At 55.9% G+C, this 20,062-nt stretch overlaps 1 protein-coding gene across 1 annotated transcript; it reads left to right on the top strand.

Moving 5' to 3' along the window:
* The first annotated feature begins 393 nt into the window (after nucleotides 1-393).
* On the top strand, nucleotides 394-19,749 carry KIF7 (kinesin family member 7). The gene is given in 21 exon segments (XM_047794918.1): nucleotides 394-553; nucleotides 2,771-3,122; nucleotides 5,180-5,380; nucleotides 6,006-6,399; nucleotides 6,637-6,907; nucleotides 6,909-7,163; nucleotides 7,652-7,768; nucleotides 8,307-8,534; nucleotides 9,702-9,862; nucleotides 10,289-10,404; nucleotides 10,592-10,744; nucleotides 13,007-13,209; nucleotides 14,178-14,375; nucleotides 14,776-14,901; nucleotides 15,085-15,261; nucleotides 16,591-16,719; nucleotides 16,721-16,807; nucleotides 17,402-17,608; nucleotides 18,332-18,530; nucleotides 18,612-18,758; nucleotides 18,948-19,749. Coding segments are annotated over 20 exon segments (4,071 nt in total). The 5' UTR covers nucleotides 394-553; nucleotides 2,771-2,794; the 3' UTR covers nucleotides 19,322-19,749.
* Nucleotides 19,750-20,062: the final 313 nt, after the last annotated feature.

Raw genomic sequence — 20,062 nt, 5'->3', positions numbered from 1 at the left:
AATGAACGAAGAACGAACGGATTGTAGTTTATTTTTAGGCCTCTGTTCTCCAGAGTCTCAGGGTTGGAAAATCCACCCTCTTCTCGCAGAGCGCAAAAGTCTCCTAGTTAGTTTTCCTTCTCTCACTTGTTACAACTTGCATTTTAAGACGCAGGGGCCCTGCTCCATCGGCTGGTGGGCTTCTCCAGCTCAGAGAATCAGACCGGCCTTGGAGGCCGCTGTGGCCTCTGTATTAGGCGAGTCTGGATAGGATCAGCGCCCAGCACTTGAGACCCGAGGCGGTGCTAGAGGACCTGGGGTGGGCGGCACCCCCAACTCAGCCCAGGCCACGCCCAGTCCCCGCCCCACCGGTCTCGGCTCCGCCCCTCCTGCGGACAGACTCCGCGGCGCCGCGCGGCCAGCGCCTCCGCCCCCGAGCGCCCGGGCGGGCGGAGTGGCGGGTGAGGGGCGGGATGTTTGATGGGCGGGGGTCCCAATGACGGCATCCGAGCGCGCCGAGTTGGGGTTCAGAGCCTTCCTGGCCCGCAGGGGGACTGCGTTCCTACCCTAGCAGGTGGGTGTGGGTCCGGGACGCGGTGGAGGTCGAGGGCTAGGAGGCGGGAGGCGCGCGCTCGCCCCCACCTTGGCAGACCTGGGCCGGGTGGCCCTGGACGTCGGCACGCCTGGGGATCCCTGACCCAACACGAGGATCCTCCATCCTTGCTAACCAGCCTCCTGGAGCTGGCGGGGGCTCTCCGCTTCCCTAAGTCGGGGGCCTGAGGCCGGCATTCCGGGCCTGGCCAGGAGGAGCGAGGGCCCACGCTGCGAGAGTCGGGTTCGCGTTTGTAATCACTTCTCCAAACTTTCCGTGAGTTCCTGTCTCGAGAGTTCAGCTTCTCTGACTCCCTATCTCCTACCCCGGGCGCCCGACTGCGCCGGTGTTGTCCGGGAGATTGGGGGCGCGGAACAATGCCCGGAGAAGCCAGCACGGAACGGGGCTGGAAAGGCTCTGGGTGAGGGGTGCATGGAGGCGCCTACAATCTTGCGTGGCAGGCACCACTGTGTGCTCAGGCCCGGGCACCTAGCAAGGCCTGAATGAACGAACGGACCATTACAGGTGCTGAGAGAAGTTAAATCGTGAAAAGAAAAGTGCTGTGACCCTTGAGTTGGGAGTGGATGTGGTGAGGTCTGCGATTAGTGAAGGGAAGAAGGGGACGAGGAAAGTTCCTTGGATAAAGATTATTTATCACTGTTAGGCAGCTAGTAAGCGTTGGACCTTATGCTGGGAGCTGCAGCTGGAGCACGAAGGGAACAGGAGGGTCCCTGCTTCCTAGCTCCCAGTTTGGGAGGTAGGGGGAGACCAACGGATAATATGGCTTTTGCAAGGGAAGGGAGTGGTCAGTGGCTGTTGGAAGAACCAAGGGTGTGTGTGCTGGCGTGTGCTTGCCCTTCCCTAGCTCCCTGAGGATGGGACCAGCCTAAGCCTGGGGGGATGGGGAGTCAGGCTATACTGAGTGTGCTGCAGGCAGAGGATGGTGAGGGAAGGTGGGGTACAGGAAGTAAATAGGCAGGGCCCTGATTAAGGTTTTTTTTTTTTTTTGTCTTTTTGCCATTTCTTGGGCCACTCCCGCGGCATATGGAGGTTCCCAGGCTAGGGGTCTAATCGGAGCTGTAGCCCCCGGCCTACGCCAGATCCACAGCTACTTGGGATCCGAGCCGTGTCTGCAACCTACACCACAGCTTACGGCAACGCTGGATCCTTAACCCATTGAGCAAGGCCAGGGATCAAACCCACAACCTCATGGTTCCTAGTCAGATTCGTTAACCACTGAGCCATGACGGGAACTCCGGCCCCGATAAAGGTTTTGTTTGTTTGTTTTCTGTTAAGGTTTTGAATCTCAGAGGCATTGGGCAGCAAGTTTTGGGCGGAGTTTAAGCAGGAGGGTGACTAGATCACGTTTGTATTTTTGCAAGATGCCCCTGGTTGCAGCATAGGAAGGTGTAGGGGGGCTGAGGCCGGTGAGGAGGCTGGTGAAGATCTCTGTGGCTGGGACCAGGGCTTTGGTGAGAGGATGGAGACAAGCAGGTGAACTTGATTTAGGAATTGGATTTGGCAGTATTTGATCGTGGGGTCTTGCTCTCAAAGGATCTGCTGGCTTTTTTTTTTTTTTCTTCGATTTTGGCCGCACCCATCAAACATATGGAACATATGGATGTTCCTAGGCCAGGGATAGAATCCCAGCGGCAGCTGCGACCTATGCTACAGCTGTGGCAATGCTGGATCTTTAACCTTCTGCGCCAGGCCGAGGATTGAACCCACCTGGCCGAAGAGACAAAGCTGGATTCTTAACCCACTTTGCCACAGTGGAAACCCCTCTGCTGACTTTTTTGAAGAAGGTGGGTGTGAGGTGACAAAGGTGGAGACTAGAAAACCCAGGGCGTGTTAGGGAAATAAGGTCCCTGTGTGGTGCTGCTTGTGTGTGTGTGTCATCCTTCTAGGAGATGTAGTCAGAGTGGAAGGAAGCAGCTAGAACACGGAAGCCCTTGGATGTCTGCTGGAGGGCTTAGGGCCTTATTTTGCCAGCGATGGGAGCCATGATATTACTGTGTCGGATTTTATGCTGGCCCCTGCAGCATTTGGGCATCAGGTGGTTGGGGCACGGAGGATGTTTGGAACCTTGATCACTCTCCCTTTTATCTGTCCACAGTCAGGAGCTGCAGGGTCTGGCTCCAGGTCCCCTGCAAGGTGAGACCAGGTGCTGATGACAGGGGCCTCTTCCTCTTTTCCCAGGGCCGGGAGCAAACTTCCCTCAACATGGGGCTGGAGGCCCAGAGGCTGCCAGCGGCCGAGGAGGCCCCAGTGAGGGTGGCCCTTCGAGTCCGCCCGCTGCTTCCCAAGGAGCTGCTGCATGGGCACCAGAGCTGCCTGAGGGTGGAGCCAGGGCACGGCGGAGTCACCCTGGGCCGAGACCGCCACTTTGGCTTCCATGTAGTGCTAGACGAGGATGCCGGGCAGGAGGCTGTATACCAGGCCTGTGTGCAGCCCCTCCTGGAGGCTTTCTTTGAGGGCTTCAATGCCACTGTCTTTGCCTACGGTCAGACAGGCTCCGGGAAGACGTACACCATGGGAGAGACCAGTGTCGGTGAGTGACCCTGCTCGAGGCCCCGTGCCTCACTGTCTCCTGAATTTCTGCCCCTGCGCTCTTGCTGCTAAAGACAGCATATTGGAGGAGGGAGGGCGCATTTCCTAAACAGATCAGCAGCCCAGGCTGCACCCAGCCATGTCAGTGGGCAGAGTAGGGCAAGAAGGAAGAGTCCTTGGAGGTGAGTGGCCTTCTCTACTCCATGGAGGTGGGTCCATGTTATCTGGTTCTGGGGACCTCACGGGGAGAAGGGGGACTCAGAAAGTTGGCCTGTCTCTGGAGGTTGTCAGGGTGGCTGCCAAAGGTCAGGAATCCGTGTTCTAGCTGGAATGGTGGTTGGAATGGGATGTTCGTGAGACATTGTTAAGAAAATAACACAGAATAGGAGTTCCCGTCGTGGCGCAGTGGTTGACGAATCCGACTGGGAGCCATGAGGTTGCGGGTTCGGTCCCTGCCCTTGCTCAGTGGGTTAACGATCCGGCGTTGCCGTGAGCTGTGGTGTAGGTTGCAGACGCGGCTCGGATCCCGCGTTGCTGTGGCTATGGCGTAGGCCAGTGGCTACAGCTCTGATTCAACCCCTAGCCTGGGAACCTCCATATGCCGCGGGAGCGGCCCAAGAAAGAGCAACAACAACAACAACAAAAAAGACAAAAGACAAAAAAAAAAAAAGAAAATAACACAGAATATAGGTTGGAACATTTCTGTACTTTTTTTTCTTTTTTCTTTTTTTGCTTTTTAGGGCTGCTCCTGAGGCATATGGAGGTTCCCAGGCTAGGGGTCCAATCGGAGCTACAGCTGCTGGCCTACAGCACAGCCACAGCAACGCCAGATCTGAGCCACGTCTGCGACCTACACCACAGCTCACAGCAATGCCAGATCCTGTGGACATGTTTGTTGTGGAAATTTAGGAAAATACAGAAAAGCACACACACAAGATAAAACTGACTTGATATTTGCCTTTCAGAAATCACTCACCCTATTAGCATTTAAATTTCACTTTTGATGAAAATTATCATACCTTAAACAATGGTATTGTACTTGTTCTTTTGTATTCTTTTTTCTTTTCTTTTTAGGGCTGCACCTGTGACATATGGAGGTTTCCAGTCTAGGGGTTCAATCTGAGCTGTAGCTGCCAGCCTACACCACAGTCACAGCAACACCAGATCCCAGCCACGTCTGTGACCTATACCATAGATCATGGCAACGCTGGATTCTTAACCCACTGAGTGAGGCCAGGGATTTAACCTGTGTTCTCATGGATGCTAGTGAGATTAGTTTCCGCTGAACCACAATGCGAACTCCTGTATTCTGTTTTATTTTCTTAACAGTGTATCACGAACATTTCTCTACTTTTTTCATTTTTCTTTTCTTTTTTTTTTTTTTTTTTTAGGGCTACACCCGAGGCATATGGAGGTTACCAGCTAGGGATCCAAGCCGGCCTACGCCACAGCAGTGCCAGATCCGAGCTGCGTCTGCGACCTACACCACAGCTCACGGCAACGCTGGGTCCTTAACCCACTGAGTAAGGGCAGGGACCGAACCCAATCCTCATCTATCCTAGTCAGTTTCATTCACCACTGAGCCACGATGGGAACTCCATTTCTCTACATCGTTAAGTAATCTTCAATCAAAAATTTTAGCGGCTGCCTGGCATGCCATTGTGAATATAATTTATGTAACCAGATCCCCTACCGGATGTTAGGATAGATGCTTATGATGTTTGCATTTTTATTAAGTTATGCGGAAGAGTGTGCTCTGAACATCGTCTTACTACTTCCTTGGGATAAATTCAGGAGGTCCTTTAGATAACTGAGCACAGACTATGGTAATGAGTCCCCAGGAGGAGCCAGGCAAATGGTATCCGACCATCTGGCCGGGGTGTAGTGAACGGGATACTAACATCATGAAAGGGGTTGGTTGAACCTGGAGAAGTTGCTTCCAGTTCTGGAGTTCTGCCTGCCCAGTCCACTCTGGCCTCTGCTGCTGCCTTCTCCACGAGGTGGAGCCACATCCAGCAGAAGGCATGGTGGTAGGAGGCCCTGTGGTATCCCCCCCAGCCTCCCTTCATGAGGATGAACAGGGCATCATCCCGCGGGCCATGGCTGAGGCCTTCAAGCTGATTGATGAGAATGACCTGCTTGACTGTCTGGTGCACGTGTCCTACCTGGAAGTGTACAAGGAGGAGTTCCGGGACCTGCTGGAGGTGGGCACCGCCAGCCGTGACATCCAGCTTCGGGAGGATGATCGCGGGAATGTTGGTGAGGAACTCCTGGGTCCTCCACTGGCTCGGAGTAGGGTATCTGGCTTGGGGAGGCTTTACCTGCTTAGGGTGGCTTACCTGTCTGGTGTGGGGGGGATACCTCCTCACTGGGAAAGCCAAGTTCTGGATGGTTTTACTTTCATTTCCCCTGTCCCCACTAAGTTCAGCATACATTTTTGTACCCAGAATGAGAAGCATTGAGGTGGGCCTGGGAGAAGCTGGACCCCCTCAACCCCTAGCCAGGATGAGCAGGACCCCCTAAGCATGGGGAAGAGGCCCCTGAGTCAAGAAAGGCCGTCAGAATTTCTGTCGTGGCTCAGCGGAAATGAACCTGACTAGCATCCATGAGGACACAGGTTCAATCCCTTGCCTCACTCAGTGGGTTGAGGATCTGGCATTTCCGTGAGCTGTGGCTGTGGCATAGGCATAGGCATGGCAACCGCAGCTCTGATTCGACCTCTAGCCTGGGAACCTCCATATGCCTCTGGTGCAGCCCTATAAAGACAAAAGTAAAAAAACAAAAGGAAAAGGCCTGTGGAGAATCAGGCCTGCTCTGCCTGCTCTGGCGGCTGGTCAGTCTCAGGCTGTCCTTGCCCTGGGCTCACAGCCTTCTGTGTCCGCAGTTGTGTGTGGGGTGAAAGAGGTGGACGTGGAGGGCCTGGACGAGGTGCTGAGCCTCCTGGAGATGGGCAACGCAGCGAGGCACACGGGGGCCACACACCTCAACCGCCTCTCCAGCCGCTCACACACTGTCTTCACCGTGACTCTGGAGCAGAGGGGCCGGGCGCCGAGCCGCCTGCCTCGACCCCCCGCGGGCCAGCTGCTCATCTCCAAGTTCCACTTCGTGGACCTGGCAGGCTCGGAGAGGGTACTCAAGACAGGCAGCACGGGTGAGCGGCTCAAGGAGAGCATCCAGATCAACAGCAGCCTCTTGGCCCTGGGCAACGTCATCAGCGCCCTGGGCGACCCCCAGCGCCGCAGCAGCCACATCCCCTACCGAGACTCCAAGATCACCCGGTGAGCTGCCCAGTGGCCGCTGGCCCACAGAGATGGGGCCTCGAGAGCCACACTAGTCTGTCCTGTTCTCTGGCTTCTGGGGTTGGGGGAGGCGATTAGGAGATAGCCCCGCCTTTGGTTTGCAGGGTGCACCGCTTACGCGGTTCGATCCACACAGAGGATCAGATGCTGTTTGGCGTCTGGTGCGCTAGCCCTGCCACTTTCGGGTCCCTGACACATCTCTCCTGGTGTCCTCAGGATCCTCAAAGACTCGCTGGGCGGGAACGCCAAGACAGTGATGATCGCCTGTGTCAGCCCGTCCTCCTCCGACTTTGACGAGACCCTCAACACCCTCAACTACGCCAGCCGTGCCCAGAACATCTGTAACCGCGCCACCATCAACTGGCAGCCCGAGGCCGAGCGGGCTCCCGAGGAGGCGGCGGCGGCAGCCCTGGTGCGAGGGCCTCCGAGGCACCGCTCGGAGACGCGCATCATCCACCGGGGCCGGCGCGCCCCGGGCCCTGCGGCCTGCCTCCGCTGCGGCCACCGCCCGCCTGGGCGCCGAGTGTGCACGCTACCGAGCCCGCACCGACGCCGCCTACAGCCTCCTGCGCGAGCTGCAGGCCGAGCCTGGCCTGCCTGGTGCTGCCGCCCGCAAGGTGCGCGACTGGCTGTGCGCCGTCGAGGGCGAGCGCAGCGCCCTGAGCTCCGCCTCTGGGCCCGACAGCGGCATCGAGAGCGCCTCCGCCGAGGAGCAGGCCACGCAGGGGCCTGGCGGGCGAAAGGTGGCCAAGGGCCGGGTGTCACCCGGGGCTGGGGGAGGGGAGGAGGGGAGGAAGAAGGTTATTATACAGCCAACTCTGTGTCCCTGCCCCTTACTCCTTAGCAGAGCACGTTCGGGATTCGGAGGCACTTTCTGCTGATGATCGAGATGACTTTTCCATTCTTAGAGTCTCAATCTGTAAAACAGGGCTAACCCCGGTCATGTAAAGATTGAAGATGCAGCAAGTGCCGGTGAAGGCTAAGCTGTTTCTACTAATAGTGGTGATGTTACTGTTAAGGGAAATATAATTAATAATGATGAGACATGACCCTCCGTGGCTTGCAGAGGGGACCGCAGGCCAGGTGGGGCCCCCACTGCAGATAGGGCTTGGAGCAGAGTAGCAAGCAGGGTTAGGGGAACCTCTGGCAGGGAAGGGGCTCAGGTGTCTCAGGGCTAGGCAGGCTTGTCCTGACAGCTCCTGCCCCTGAAGCTTCTCTCCCCGCCCCATAGGAAGATGAGGGGGGGCTGCAACTGCTGGCCCTGCAGAGCCAGGTGGCCCAGCTGGAGGAGGAGAACCGGGACTTTCTGGCTGCGCTGGAGGACGCCATGGAGCAGTACAAACTGCAGGTGGGGCTGCCCCCTTCCACGCTGTGGGGGGCATTTCTGTCAGGAGGTGAAACACCATGTTGGGATGAGAGGAAGTTAGTGGAGGCAGGGTTCTGGCAGGATGGGTAAATACGGGGAGGTGCACAGCATGAGCAAAAGTGCGGAGCTGAGGAACGCATTGGTACAAGGGGGTATGCAGAATGGAATGAGGTTGGATGGGAAGTGGGAATGGGGGGAGGCAGCCCTGCATTTTGTCCCAAGGTAACTGGGTCAGCATTACTCCTGGCGCCCTCTGGTGGCCCGTGAGGGGCATGGCTGCGGAGGACGTGATTCGGATATGTGGCGGGGTGGACATGTTTGAACCCAAACTGAGGCAATTTGTGTGCAAGAGGGACACCAAGAAGTGGTCAGAAGCATTTGGCCCCACACTTTAGCCCAGAGAGGGCAGGATGGCCTCAGACATGCTCTTCAGTTCCCTGCACTTCTGCCTGTCAGCATCTCTGCACCCCGCCTCTCCCACATCTGGGTCCTCTGTCAGCACCTGGACCATGTCTTCCAGAGCGACCGTCTTCGTGAGCAGCAGGAGGAGATGGCAGAGCTGCGGCTGCGGCTGGAGCTGGTGCGGCCTGGCTGGGGGGCCCCAGGGCTCTTGCAGGGCTTGCCCCCTGGGTCCTTTGTGCCTCGTCCTCACACAGCTCCCCTTGGGGGTGCCAACACCCATGTGCTGGGCATGGTGCCCCCTGGCTGCCTTCCTGGAGATGGAGCTGGTCCTGAGAACTGGGGAAAGGTGAGGAGGTGGTGAGGCTGGGCATTTGCTAGGCCTGTTGACCTAGGCAGGCTCCGGCAAAGGAAAGGTAATGCTGGTAATGTGCCCTTTGCCCCATGCTTTCGTGGGACTAGCTACGAGATGCCCCTTTTTTGGGGTCCCTAGAGGAATGGAGCAAAATTGGGTAGGGCCTCTCAGAAGGATCTGGTGCCCTTGAGCATCCCCCGGAGTAGATGTTTGGGATGAGGAGGTTACAGAGAAGCTTCTTGTCTGGAACAGAAAGCTTGCATACCTCCAGAGATGGGGAGCTCATCACCTCTGAGGCTACCCCATCTCTCTGTCTGTGGTTGCCTTTCTTCGCAAGTTCACTTTTCCATGAGCTCTAATCTTCTTGAGCCCGGTTTCCTGCTCTAGTTCTGTCACTTGGGGCCTTTTGGACCAAGCCTGCTCCTTTGCATCTGCCTGAAAGCTCTGGGTCATCTCAGCTCTAAAGGCCTAGAGGACTGAGGAGAGGGAGGATGTGGCTTTGGCAGAAGCCTGTTATGCACCCCCCACTCTGGCGGGGCATTGTTGGTGCGCTAAGACATGGGTGTGGAGGACCTGTATACAAGATAGAAATGGGCAGGCTGCCACCAGAGGAGGAGTGCCAGCTTTGCTTTGGGAGCTGCAGCAGGGAGGGAGGTGAGGGGGTGGGGAGGGGGAGAAGAGGAAGGAGCAAGGGAAGAGGGACAAAGCTCCTACTCCACCTGGAGACACGGAAGGCTTCCCAGAGGTGTCATTTGAACTAGATTTTTTTTTAGCTTTTAGGGCCGCTCCCACAGCATATGGAAGTTCCCTGGCTAGGGGTCAAATCGGATCTCCAGCTGCCGGCCTACACTACAGCCACAGCAACACCAGATCTGAGCCATGTCTGCACCACAGCTCATGGCAACACCACAGCCTTAACCCACTGGCCAGGGATCAAACCCACAACCTCATGGTTCCTAGTCAGATTCGTTTCTGCTGTGCCACAACAGGAACTCCTGAGCTAGATCTTGAGGGTGAGGTAGGGCTTGAAGAGGTGGAGTTGTGTGAGGGGGCAGGCAAAATAGAGCATCATCGTTAGGGGCAAAGACTTGGTGATGAGAGATGGCTGATGGAGAATACCCTGCAAGCTTCCTGTCCTGAAACTCTGGCATCCCCTTGCAGGTGACAGATGCCAGGGAGTCTGGCACCAGGTTTCTGGAGGTGGGAGACAGGCTGGGAAGTGGCTCTTCAGCTGCATCATCAGAGGAAGAGGAGGAGGAGGAAGAGGGGGGAGGGGCGGGGGAGGAGTTGGAGCCCCTCCAGCGGACCCTGCACCTGTGCAGGTGAGTGGGACCCTTTGCCAAGCTAACAAGGACCAGCTCAAGGTCAAGGTAGGACAGGAGGGGGAATTGCACAGTGGTCTCAGCGTGCCCTCAGCGATGTCACCCTGGCTGGTCCTTGGGGGAGAGCAGGAAGGGGTGGTGGGCTCTGAATGCAGAGTTCTCACTGGGCTGGGTGTGCTGACAAATGGGCCCAAGCCTCCCAGTTCTTAGCCTCTGAGATGGCCCTCGGTGCCCCCAGCTGCCCTGCGCCCTCTGAGCTCAGCTGATGGCCTCAGAATTCTGCCACACTGGCACCCCAGGGTCACAGTGACCCTGGAGGGCTGGAAGATCCAATGGCATCTCTTCCCCTCCTGGGCCACCTCCAGGAGGTGGCTGTGCCGGGGGCAGGGACTGGGGAGGGTACAGACTCCCATTTCTGCCCTCCAGAAACGGGATCGGTAAGCGGAGCCAGAGGATGGGGGCCTGCTCAGGGAATCCACTTGGCAGGAAGGACCCAGAGCTTCACCTGGGGGAGATGGGCACAGCCATCCCGGGGCCCAGAGGTGAGCTGTGGGTACAGAAGGGGACCCAACCCTTTCTCCCCTTCACAGTCCTGGACCTGCCACCCCAGATGGCCAGCCCACCGTCCCTGGCTGCCCCTGGCCAGGGCAGGCCCCTCCTCTCCCCTCCCCTCGCCTGCCTCCCCCACAGTCAGTTGGGGCAGCAGCCTTGACGGTTGGCCTGTTACAGTGGTTGGTGGGAGCAAGGCCCCAGCTTGGCCTCCCCAGGCCCCAGCTGCCACCGCCTCTGAGTGGCGGCTGGCCCAAGCACAGCAGAAGATCCGCGAGCTGGCCATCAACATCCGCATGAAGGAGGAGCTCATCGGCGAGCTGGTCCGCACAGGTGAGGGGCTTCCCCCCCCCCCCAACCCCCGGGCCTCCCACCCAGAGCTGGTTGACAGCAGGGTCCAGATGGTGTAGGTTTGATACCCAGCTCAGCTCCTTCCAGCTGTGTGACCTTGAACAGGTGGGATAACCCCTCTGTGCTTCAGTTTTCTCATCTCAACGGTGAAGATAACAATTGCCTCTATAAGGTTGCTGAAATGAGTTAATTCAGGTAAAGTGCTTACAGCAGCTTTCAAGAAGCCTTACTTTTTTTTGGTTATCTTTTTAGGGCCACGCCCATGGCAAATAGAGGTTCCCAGGCCAGGGGTCGAATCAGAGCTATTTATAACTGCCGGTCTACACCGGCAGCCACAGCAACACCAGATCTGAGCTGCATCCGAGACCTACACCGCAGCCCACGGCAATGCTGGCTCCTCAACCCACTGAGCAAGGACGGGGATCGAACCCGTGTCTTCATGGATACCGGTTGGGTTTGTTAACCACTGAGCCATGACAGGAACTCCAGGAAGCCTTACTTTTTACTACTATTATTTATCAGTTGCTTGCTGTGTGTCAAGCACTGTGCTGGGCATAGAATCTCCTGGTCTTGGGGGAGCAGTGTCCCCAAATCATGCTATGTCTGCTACTCGTGATATGCATGATTGAGCAGGGATCGATTTTAGGTGGTAACCAGTGGTGACCAGTTGAGCTTTTTTTTTGGCCACACCCAAGGTATGTGGAAGTTCCTGGGCCAGGGATCCAACTTCTGCCAAAGCAGCAACCTGAGCCACAGCAATGACAATGCCGGATTCTTAACCCACTGTGCCACAGGGGGAATCCACAGATGAGCCTTTTTATTTTAATAGTTATGAATGTATTTATTACAAAATGCATTGGGAACAATTTCAAAGGGGCATATGAGAGGATAGACAAATGTAGCGCTTCCCTACACAGCCATCAGCAGATGTGGCATTTCCAAGCTTCATCCACGTTTGTTTCATCTCTCCCCTTTTTCTCTTTTTCTTTTTGTTTTTGTTTTTCGTGTTTTTTTTTTTTTTTTTGGTCTTTTCAGGGCCACACCCAAGGCATGTGAAAGTTCCCAGATTAGGGGTCACATTGAAATTGCAGCTGCCAGCCTATAGCACAGCCACAGCAATGTGGGATCCGAGCTGCATCTGCCACCTGCACCACAGCTCACGGCAATGCCAGATCCTTAACCCACTGAGCGGGGCCAGGAATCAAACCCGAGTCCTCATGGATACTACTCGGGTTTGTTACTGCTGCGCCACGACAGGAACGCTCAACTCTCCCTTTTTTCGTTGCTGAAATATTTTGGAACAAATCCAAGGCATCATGTCCTTTTATCCCAAAGCCTTACAGTATGCCTCTTTCTGGACATTTTAACCAGAATGCCATCAATACATCTAACGAAACCAGTGTCCTCTCAGTGCCCAGAGCAGAAGCAGTTCTTCAGTAGCGTCTGTGTACAGCTTTGGACTTGTCCACACATTATATTTCCTTTTGTTAGGTCTCTGAAGTCTACTGTTGTCTCACCTCTTCACAGTCATTCTCCAGAATGTTCCGAACCCCAAATGTTCTGGATTTGTTTCTTAGCCTCTTCGTGTTGTCGTCTTGCTTGCTCCTCTGTCCTCCAGATTTCCTGCAAATAAATGGTAGTTCTAGAGGCTTAGCTGTATGCAGACTCAAGTTATGCCTTTATTTTAGCCATGCGTTAGGTGAAACAAGAACTAGGTAATTCATAATTCCCTTGGGCACTGCTATGGATAAAGCTCTTTTAAAAAATGAGGAGTTCCCATTGTGGCTCAGTGGGAATGAATCTGACTAGCATCCATGAGGACGCGGGTTCAATCCCTTGCCTCACTCAGTGAGTTGGGGATATGGCATTGCTGTGGCTGTGGCATAGGCTGGTAGCTACAGCTCCAATTTGGCCCCTAGCCTAGGAGCTTCCATATGCTGTGGTCATGGCCCTAAAAACAAAAACAAACAAACAAACAAAAAGTCAATTTTGGGAGTTCCCTGGTGGGCTAGTGGTTAGGATTTGGTGCTTCCACCACTATGGCCCAGGATTCAATCCCTGGCCTGGGAACTGAGATCCCATATCAAACCAGTGTCATGCAGCCACCAAAAAAAAAAAAAGGTATGGCAAAATTCACATAGGTGTCCAGGGGCAACACAGTTCTGGAAAACCTTTCAGGAACAAACTATGATTCTCTACAGAAAGAGGGGCTGCCTGGGCAGACACAGTCCCCCTTTTCTCCAGGGAAGGCGGCCCAGGCCTTGAACCGCCAACACAGCCAACGCATCCGAGAGCTGGAGCAGGAGGCCGAGCGGGTGCGGGCCGAGTTGAGCGAAGGCCAGAGGCAGCTGCGGGAGCTTGAGAGCAAGGAGCCCCAGGACCCTGGCTCACGTTCCCAGCTCCAGGAATTCCGCAAGAGGGTTGCTGCCGCTCAAAGCCAGGTGCAGGTCAGTGTCAGGCCCCAGGGGTTGGGGTGGCAGCCTCTGAGGCTGTGGTCCTGGGGTCATGACGTGTGAACTCCAGAGCCCAAGGTCACAGAAGAACCTGTGGGTGCTCAGGGGCTTGTGCCCCAGTCCCGGCTGGTGATGCAAACAGCCTCCTGGCCTCCTGGGATGAGGCTGGTGTTAGACAGAAGCTGGGGGTCAACTCGGCTTTAAACACAGCAGAGGCAGGGTGGCGGGGCCTGCCCGAAGACCACCAGGAGACCAGCAAAAGAAGCCGACCCTCCCGCATGCAGCCCTCTGCTCCCTCCCTCCGTCTACTTCCTTTCTCCTTTCACCTCTCTGTCCCACCATCCCTCTGTCCATCCACTCATCAGTCCATGTGTCCATCCAATCCATTTATGCATCTAATCCACTTATGTATCTCTTCATTTGTCTTTATATTCCCCTTTATCGATCTGTGCATTATCTGTCTGTCTGGTTTTTTACCTTTATGTGATCCCATCCATCCGTCTACCACCCTTCCATCTCTTTGCAACCAAGTGTCCATCCATCATTCTTCCCTTCTTTGCTCAGTTCACGTGTCCAAGAGACAGTACAGTAGCGGGATCAAGAGCACAGGTTTTGGAACCTGACTGCTTGGGTTTGAATCCCAGCTCTGCCCTTTACTAGCTGTGTGTCCTCGGTCAAGTGTCTTAACCTCTCTGCGCCTCAGTTTCCTAATCTGTTTAGTAGGAATAATTATAATCATACCTTTTCATAGAATTGTTAGGACTTTTTAATATATTGAGAACACTTGGTACCTAGTAAATGTCATAGTATTTTGACATTTTTGTCATTTTGATACGTTTATTAGTCCATCATATATCCGCCCGTTTTCCCTTCTGTCCTGCATGCCCTTGTTGAGACCCAGACACCATGCCAGGCTCTCTGCAGCCGCTATGCATGGCCCAGTGGAGCCTGTGTTGTCCCAGGTGCTGAAGGAGAAGAAGCAGGTGACAGAGCGGCTGGTGTCGCTGTCGGCCCAGAGTGAGAAGCGGCTGCAGGAGCTTGAGAGGAATGTGCAGCTTATGCGGCAGCAGCAGGGGCAGCTGCAGAGGCGGCTTCGAGAGGAGACGGAGCAGAAGCGGCGCCTGGAGACAGAGATGAACAAGCGGCAGCACCGAGTCAAGGTCGGGCGCTTGGTGGCAGGGCGTCCTGTCCAGGCTGGGAGGCTGCATTGGGCACAGAGCCAGGGGACTCCGTGCAGGTCCCAGCACTCCCAGCCACGTGACCTCATCAAGCAGATCACTCAGCCTCCCTGAGTTTGTTTCTTCACCTGAAAATGAGGAGAGTTATGGGAAGCTCAAGGCCAGGGTCAGAATGCAGTGAGATGACCTGTGTAAGGGAACTGGCAACGTGTTAAGTGTTCACGTCTGTTTGCTGGTCCCCAGCAAGACCTAGGGGGTGGCAAAGCTGGGTGATGCTGTGCAGGGCCGGGCACTCCTGCAGGCTGTGGGGAGTCACAGGCTCTGGGAGGACCCTGGCACCACTCATGGCCCTGCTCACTGAGCTAACCCTGTGCCTCCCCAGGAGCTGGAGCTAAAGCACGAGCAGCAGCAAAAGATCCTGAAGATCAAGACAGAAGAGATTGCGGCGTTTCAGAGGAAGCGGCGCAGTGGCAGCAATGGCTCTGTGGTCAGCCTGGAGCAGCAACAGGTGGGGCCTGGGCCGGGTCTGTGACCCCAGGGGCACCCACAGCCTGGCCAGTTGCTAGGGCTCCCCAGGGGTCAGCCAGTGGGCACAGCTTTCTTCCCATCTAACCTGGGTGGCCGCCCACGCCACCCACACAGCCGGAGGTGAGAACTGAGTTCCCTCCCCGCCTCCCCCACTGTCCCTCAGAAGATCGAGGAGCAGAAGAAGTGGCTGGACCAGGAGATGGAGAAGGTGCTTCAGCAGCGGCGGGCACTGGAGGAGCTGGGGGAGGAGCTCCGAAAGCGGGAAGCCATCCTGGCCAAGAAGGAGGCCCTGATGCAGGAGAAGACAGGACTGGAGAGCAAGCGGCTGCGGTCCAGCCAGGTGAGGCCCTGCCAGGTGGGGTCCAGCCAGGTGAGGTCTTTTCAGGTGAAGTCTCTCCAGGTGATAACCCTGCCAGGTGAGGTGTAGACAGGTGAGGTTCTTCTAGGTGATACCCCTGCCAGGTAAGTTCTAACCAGGTCAAGCTCTGTTCTACTGGGCTATATCCTATGGATCCCTCAACAATTCTAGGGCTTTGGGGTGTCTGTGATGCATGTCTTTTTTTTTTTTTTTTTTTTGGTAAGCTTTTTAGGGCCACACCTGAGGCATATGGAGGTTCCCAGGCTAGGGGTCAAATCAGAGCTACAGCTCCTGGCCTATGCCACAGCCACAGCAACATGGGATCTGAGCTGCACCTGTGACCTACACCACAGCTCACAGCAATGCCGGATCCTTAACCCACTGAGCGAGGCCAGGGATTGAACCCGAGTTCTCCTGGATACTAGTTGGGTTTGTTACAACTGAGCCACCACAGGAACTCCTGTGATGCAGGTTCTGGGTAGAAAAACCTCTCCAAGTATCTACCCCACAATTCATTTTACCTCATTTACCACCCATTCTGGGACCATGCAAGCAAAACCAGAAACCACAGGTATGGAGGTGGTTCGGCCAAAGAGAAAGAACTTTCACTGGCATTGGAAGCAGTTGGACCTGGCCCCACCCAGCTCCATGTGGCTTCCCTGGTCCCTTTTCAGTAGGAAGCTTCTGATTCAGTTTCCCTATTTGTCTAATGGAATCACAGCTGCCATGAGGGTTAGAGAGGGTGGTGCATCATATACAAAGCCCAGAGCCTGTTCTGGGAGTGGGTCCTCCGGCTAGACTCCCGCAGGGTTCTAGACCCACTCCTGCGGTCATGGAGTCCAAGAGGGTTTCGGTGATGCTGGATTATCCGCAGTTTCCCTCAGCCATTAGAGCCTTCACTTCCTCCCATATCAGCTTCTCAGAAGGGCCTCTAGGGTTTGGTCTCTAATTCCTCTCAATTCCCATCACAAATCTCAGTGACAGGCCATCACCACCATGCTCTGCTTTTGCCCATGTCATCCATTCCCTCCTGGTCAGGACTATCCTTTCCTCTGCTCATCTGTCTCCTCCTTCGAGGCCATCTCTGGGGGCCCCTCCTCAGAGGCATGGGTTTCAGCAGCCCCCACTACCCAGTGCAGGACCAAGAGTCAGGCTTACCCTTGAGCAGCCCTCTTGGGGTGCCAGATTCTTGCAGGAAGGCGCCACCTCCTCCCTAGCATCCAGCAGCGATGGCAGGGCTGGGATGTCCCTGTCAGCCCCCAGGAGGGTGGGACCCACTCATTCCCTAATTGCTGGTGGTGCCACCCCCAGGCCCTCAGCGAGGACATTGTGCGAGTGTCCAGCCGGCTGGAGCACCTGGAGAAGGAGCTCACGGAGAAGAGCGAGCAGCTGCGGCAGGGCAGCGCCCAGAGCCAGCAGCAGATCCGCAGGGAGATTGACTGCTCTGCGCCAGGAGAAGGACTCACTGCTCAAGCAGCGGCTGGAGATCGATGGCAAGCTGAGGCAGGGCAACGTGTTGTCCCCTGAGGTGCGGGCTGGCCCCGGGCCCTGGCTTCCTCGAGGCTTTGGGATGCACAGTCCTCCCAGCTACTTGCCCCCCTCCCCCGACTCCTGCCCCGCTCCAGCCCCCCTGCCCCACTCCAGCCCCTCGGTCCTGCCCAGTGGACTCTGGGCTTGTTCTGCGTCCTCTGTCCCATGGCCTGCAGGCTCATACTCTCAGCTCCCTGGAGAGGATGTCAGTGCAGCGCTGAGTCCCGACAGCAGAGACAGCCTGCCCTAAGAGAAACCGTGGCAGACTGTGTGCCTCGCGGTCCCGCCATGCCTTTCCTTTAGGACAGGGTCTTGGAGCCCGAGTGCTGATCACCCCAGAGGTCACATGCTTCAAAGAGCCTCTTAGAAGAGCCCCCCAGCCCACCCCAGTCAGGACTGTGATAGAAACACCCCTGTTCCTGCAGTAGTAGAACAGGCCGCCATGCTGACTGTGCTTAAGGGGACCTGTTAAGGGCTGGGTGGTGGCTATGTGTGACATCCTGAGCCTTCTGTTGTCAGTGAGTGGGCATCCTGTGGTGCAGGGAGTCCGCCCCTACCCCCCCCCCCACCACACATCCCCATGTCCCCACAGGAGGAGCGGACACTGTTCCAGCTGGATGAGGCCATTGAGGCCCTGGATGCGGCCATCGAGTACAAGAACGAAGCCATCACGTGCCGTCAGCGGGTGCTGCGGGCCTCAGCCTCCTTGCTGTCCCAGTGCGAGATGAACCTCATGGCCAAGCTTAGCTACCTCTCGTCCTCGGAGACTAGAGCCCTGCTCTGCAAGTACTTTGACAAAGTAGGTCACCGGCTCACGAACCTCTGCCTCCTCCTTCTGGAATGTGGGGCCAGGGGCAGTATTGATGGCAGCTCGAGAACCCCCTGTTCCCTTCCAGACAGAGAGACAGAATCAGGACAAACTCTAGTCTCCAGGGCTGTCGCAAATGCCTCAAGTCTGCCTTACTCGGTGAAACCAAGACCAAGTCTCCTCCACCTCCCCTTCCAGTCCTATTGGCACCTTAAGGGTGGCCCAGATCAGTGGTCCTAAACAAGGGAGGATTTTACCCCCTGCCCCAGGGAACATTTGGCCACATCTAGGCATAGTTTGGGTTGTCACAACCATGGGGGGTAGAGGCCAAGGATGCAGTGAAGTATCTCATGACACACAGGGCAGGCCTCTACAACCAAGAATTACGAGACCCCAAATGTCAGATGCTCCAGAGTTGAGAGATCCTGGCCTCCATAAAATCTTGAGATCTACACCTGAGATCTGCTTAGAATTTGCCTTAAAATCTGCCTAGAAGCTTCTTAATGTGTGACTAGAAGTTTTAGGCAGGGAGGACAAATAAGATTTGGAAATTGCTGCTTAGAGCATTGCCACCTTGAGGTGACCGAAGCCAAGTCTTGGCTCAGCAGGAGCATTGTCGGCCATTGGTGGCAAGTTGGCCAGATCTCTGGTTGAGGAGTCCCTCAGTGCAGGGAGCTGGTGCTGGGGGCTAAGCCTGGCTGGGTCTTGGGACAGGTGGTGACGCTCCGAGAGGAGCAGCACCAGCAGCAGATTGCCTTCTCGGAGTTGGAGATGCAGTTGGAGGAGCAGCAGAGACTGGTCTACTGGCTGGAGGTAGCCCTGGAGCGGCAGCGCCTGGAGATGGACCGCCAGCTGACCCTGCAGCAGAAGGAGCATGAGCAGAACATGCAGCTCCTGCTCCAGCAGAGTCGAGGTGAGGCGTGGGCCTGCCCGAGGCTGAGGTGGCTGTGGCCTGCGTGCAGCCCCTCATCCTTTTTCTGCGTCTCCCCTCCAGACCACCTTGGTGAAGGGTTTGCGGACAGCAAGAGGCAGTATGAGACCAGGATCCAAGCTCTGGAGAAGGAGCTGGGCCGCCACGTGTGGATGAACCAGGAACTGAAGCAGCAGCTCAGCAGTTTGGACACTGCAGGCCAGGGCAGGGGTAATTGTCCTGTGCGCATGCTTTGCCCTGCCTTGCTCTAAGGTCGGTTTTTTTTTCTTGGTTCTGGGAGGAGCTGAGACCACTCTAACCTCAGCTCACACACTGCTCATTACGCCAGGGCATTGGGAGGTTAGGGCTTTAGGAAGGTGCTGCTGCATCTGTTTCTGACAGGGATGTCATTGTCCCCAGTGACAGGTGGGGAGAAGAGGACCCTGTGCCTGGACAACAGACAAGCCCCTGCAAATGAAGACGGGCCCCACGCAGCACCCGAGCCGCTCTGGCAGTCCCCCCTCGTCGAGGGTGCCCCCAGGGCCCGGGAGGAGATAAGGGACTTGGTCCATGCCCCATTGCCGTTGACATGGAAACGCTCGAGCCTGTGCAGTGAGGAGCAGGGCTCCCCCGAGGAGCTGCGGCAGCGGGAGGCCACTGAGCCCCTGGTGGGGCGGGTGCTAGCTGTGGGTGAGGTGGGTCCACCCTGGAACCTCGGGTCCTTGCCCAAGCCCCGGCGGGAACTACGAAGGGCCAGCCCAGGGATGATTGACGTCAGGAAGAACCCCCTGTAGGGAGAGCCGCCCTGGAGGGAGACCTGGAGCCTGCTGAAAGGGGTGTTGCCTACACGTGCTTCTGTGGAGTCCTTACGTCAAACTCCAAATCAGGTCCTGGTCTTTCCAATTGAAGTCAACAAATTTGGGCCATAGCCCAGAATGGGACTCAAATCGCTTTTTTAAAAAAAGATACAAATTCCTACCAATCACTCGCTTTAAGCTGCAGTACCAGATTGCTACCTTTTGGCTTGAGTTTCAGAGGGATGATTCTGGTCTCGAGCCAACATGTGTGTACTGTTAATTCTGGAGTTCAGCCAAGGCTTGTCAGTGGCAACAGGACTGGTTTAAACGGTCTCATGTATATGGCAGTGGGGGGAAATGGGAAGCTTAGCAGTTTTAAAAGTTTTGTAAAATCATTTTATAAATAAATGAGAATAATCTCTGGATGGAGAAAGGGGTTTTTGCTTAGAGTCTGATTTACAGGATCACAGTAGGAATCAGATTTGGGAACATGACAGGCTTGAAAGCTTTTCGGAGACTATGAGATAGCTCTGAATCAGCCCTCACCATCAGTCAGGCTCCTGGCCAAGACTTGACAGTGAGCTGGTCCATGGGGCGCTCCAGGCAAAAACACAACTCAGGTGAGTCTCCCTGTGAATGGTGGGAACTGAGGGTCTGACTGCCAGGATTGACCTTGAGATGTGGCTGCACCGCAGACCAGAGCAAGTCTATGGTCATAGTTAACCTCAGGCTGGAACG

This window comes from Phacochoerus africanus, chromosome 9 (assembly GCF_016906955.1).
Source record: "Phacochoerus africanus isolate WHEZ1 chromosome 9, ROS_Pafr_v1, whole genome shotgun sequence".
In the NCBI taxonomy this organism is placed as follows: Eukaryota; Metazoa; Chordata; class Mammalia; order Artiodactyla; family Suidae; genus Phacochoerus; species Phacochoerus africanus.
This window is presented reverse-complemented; position numbering and strand designations above follow the sequence as displayed.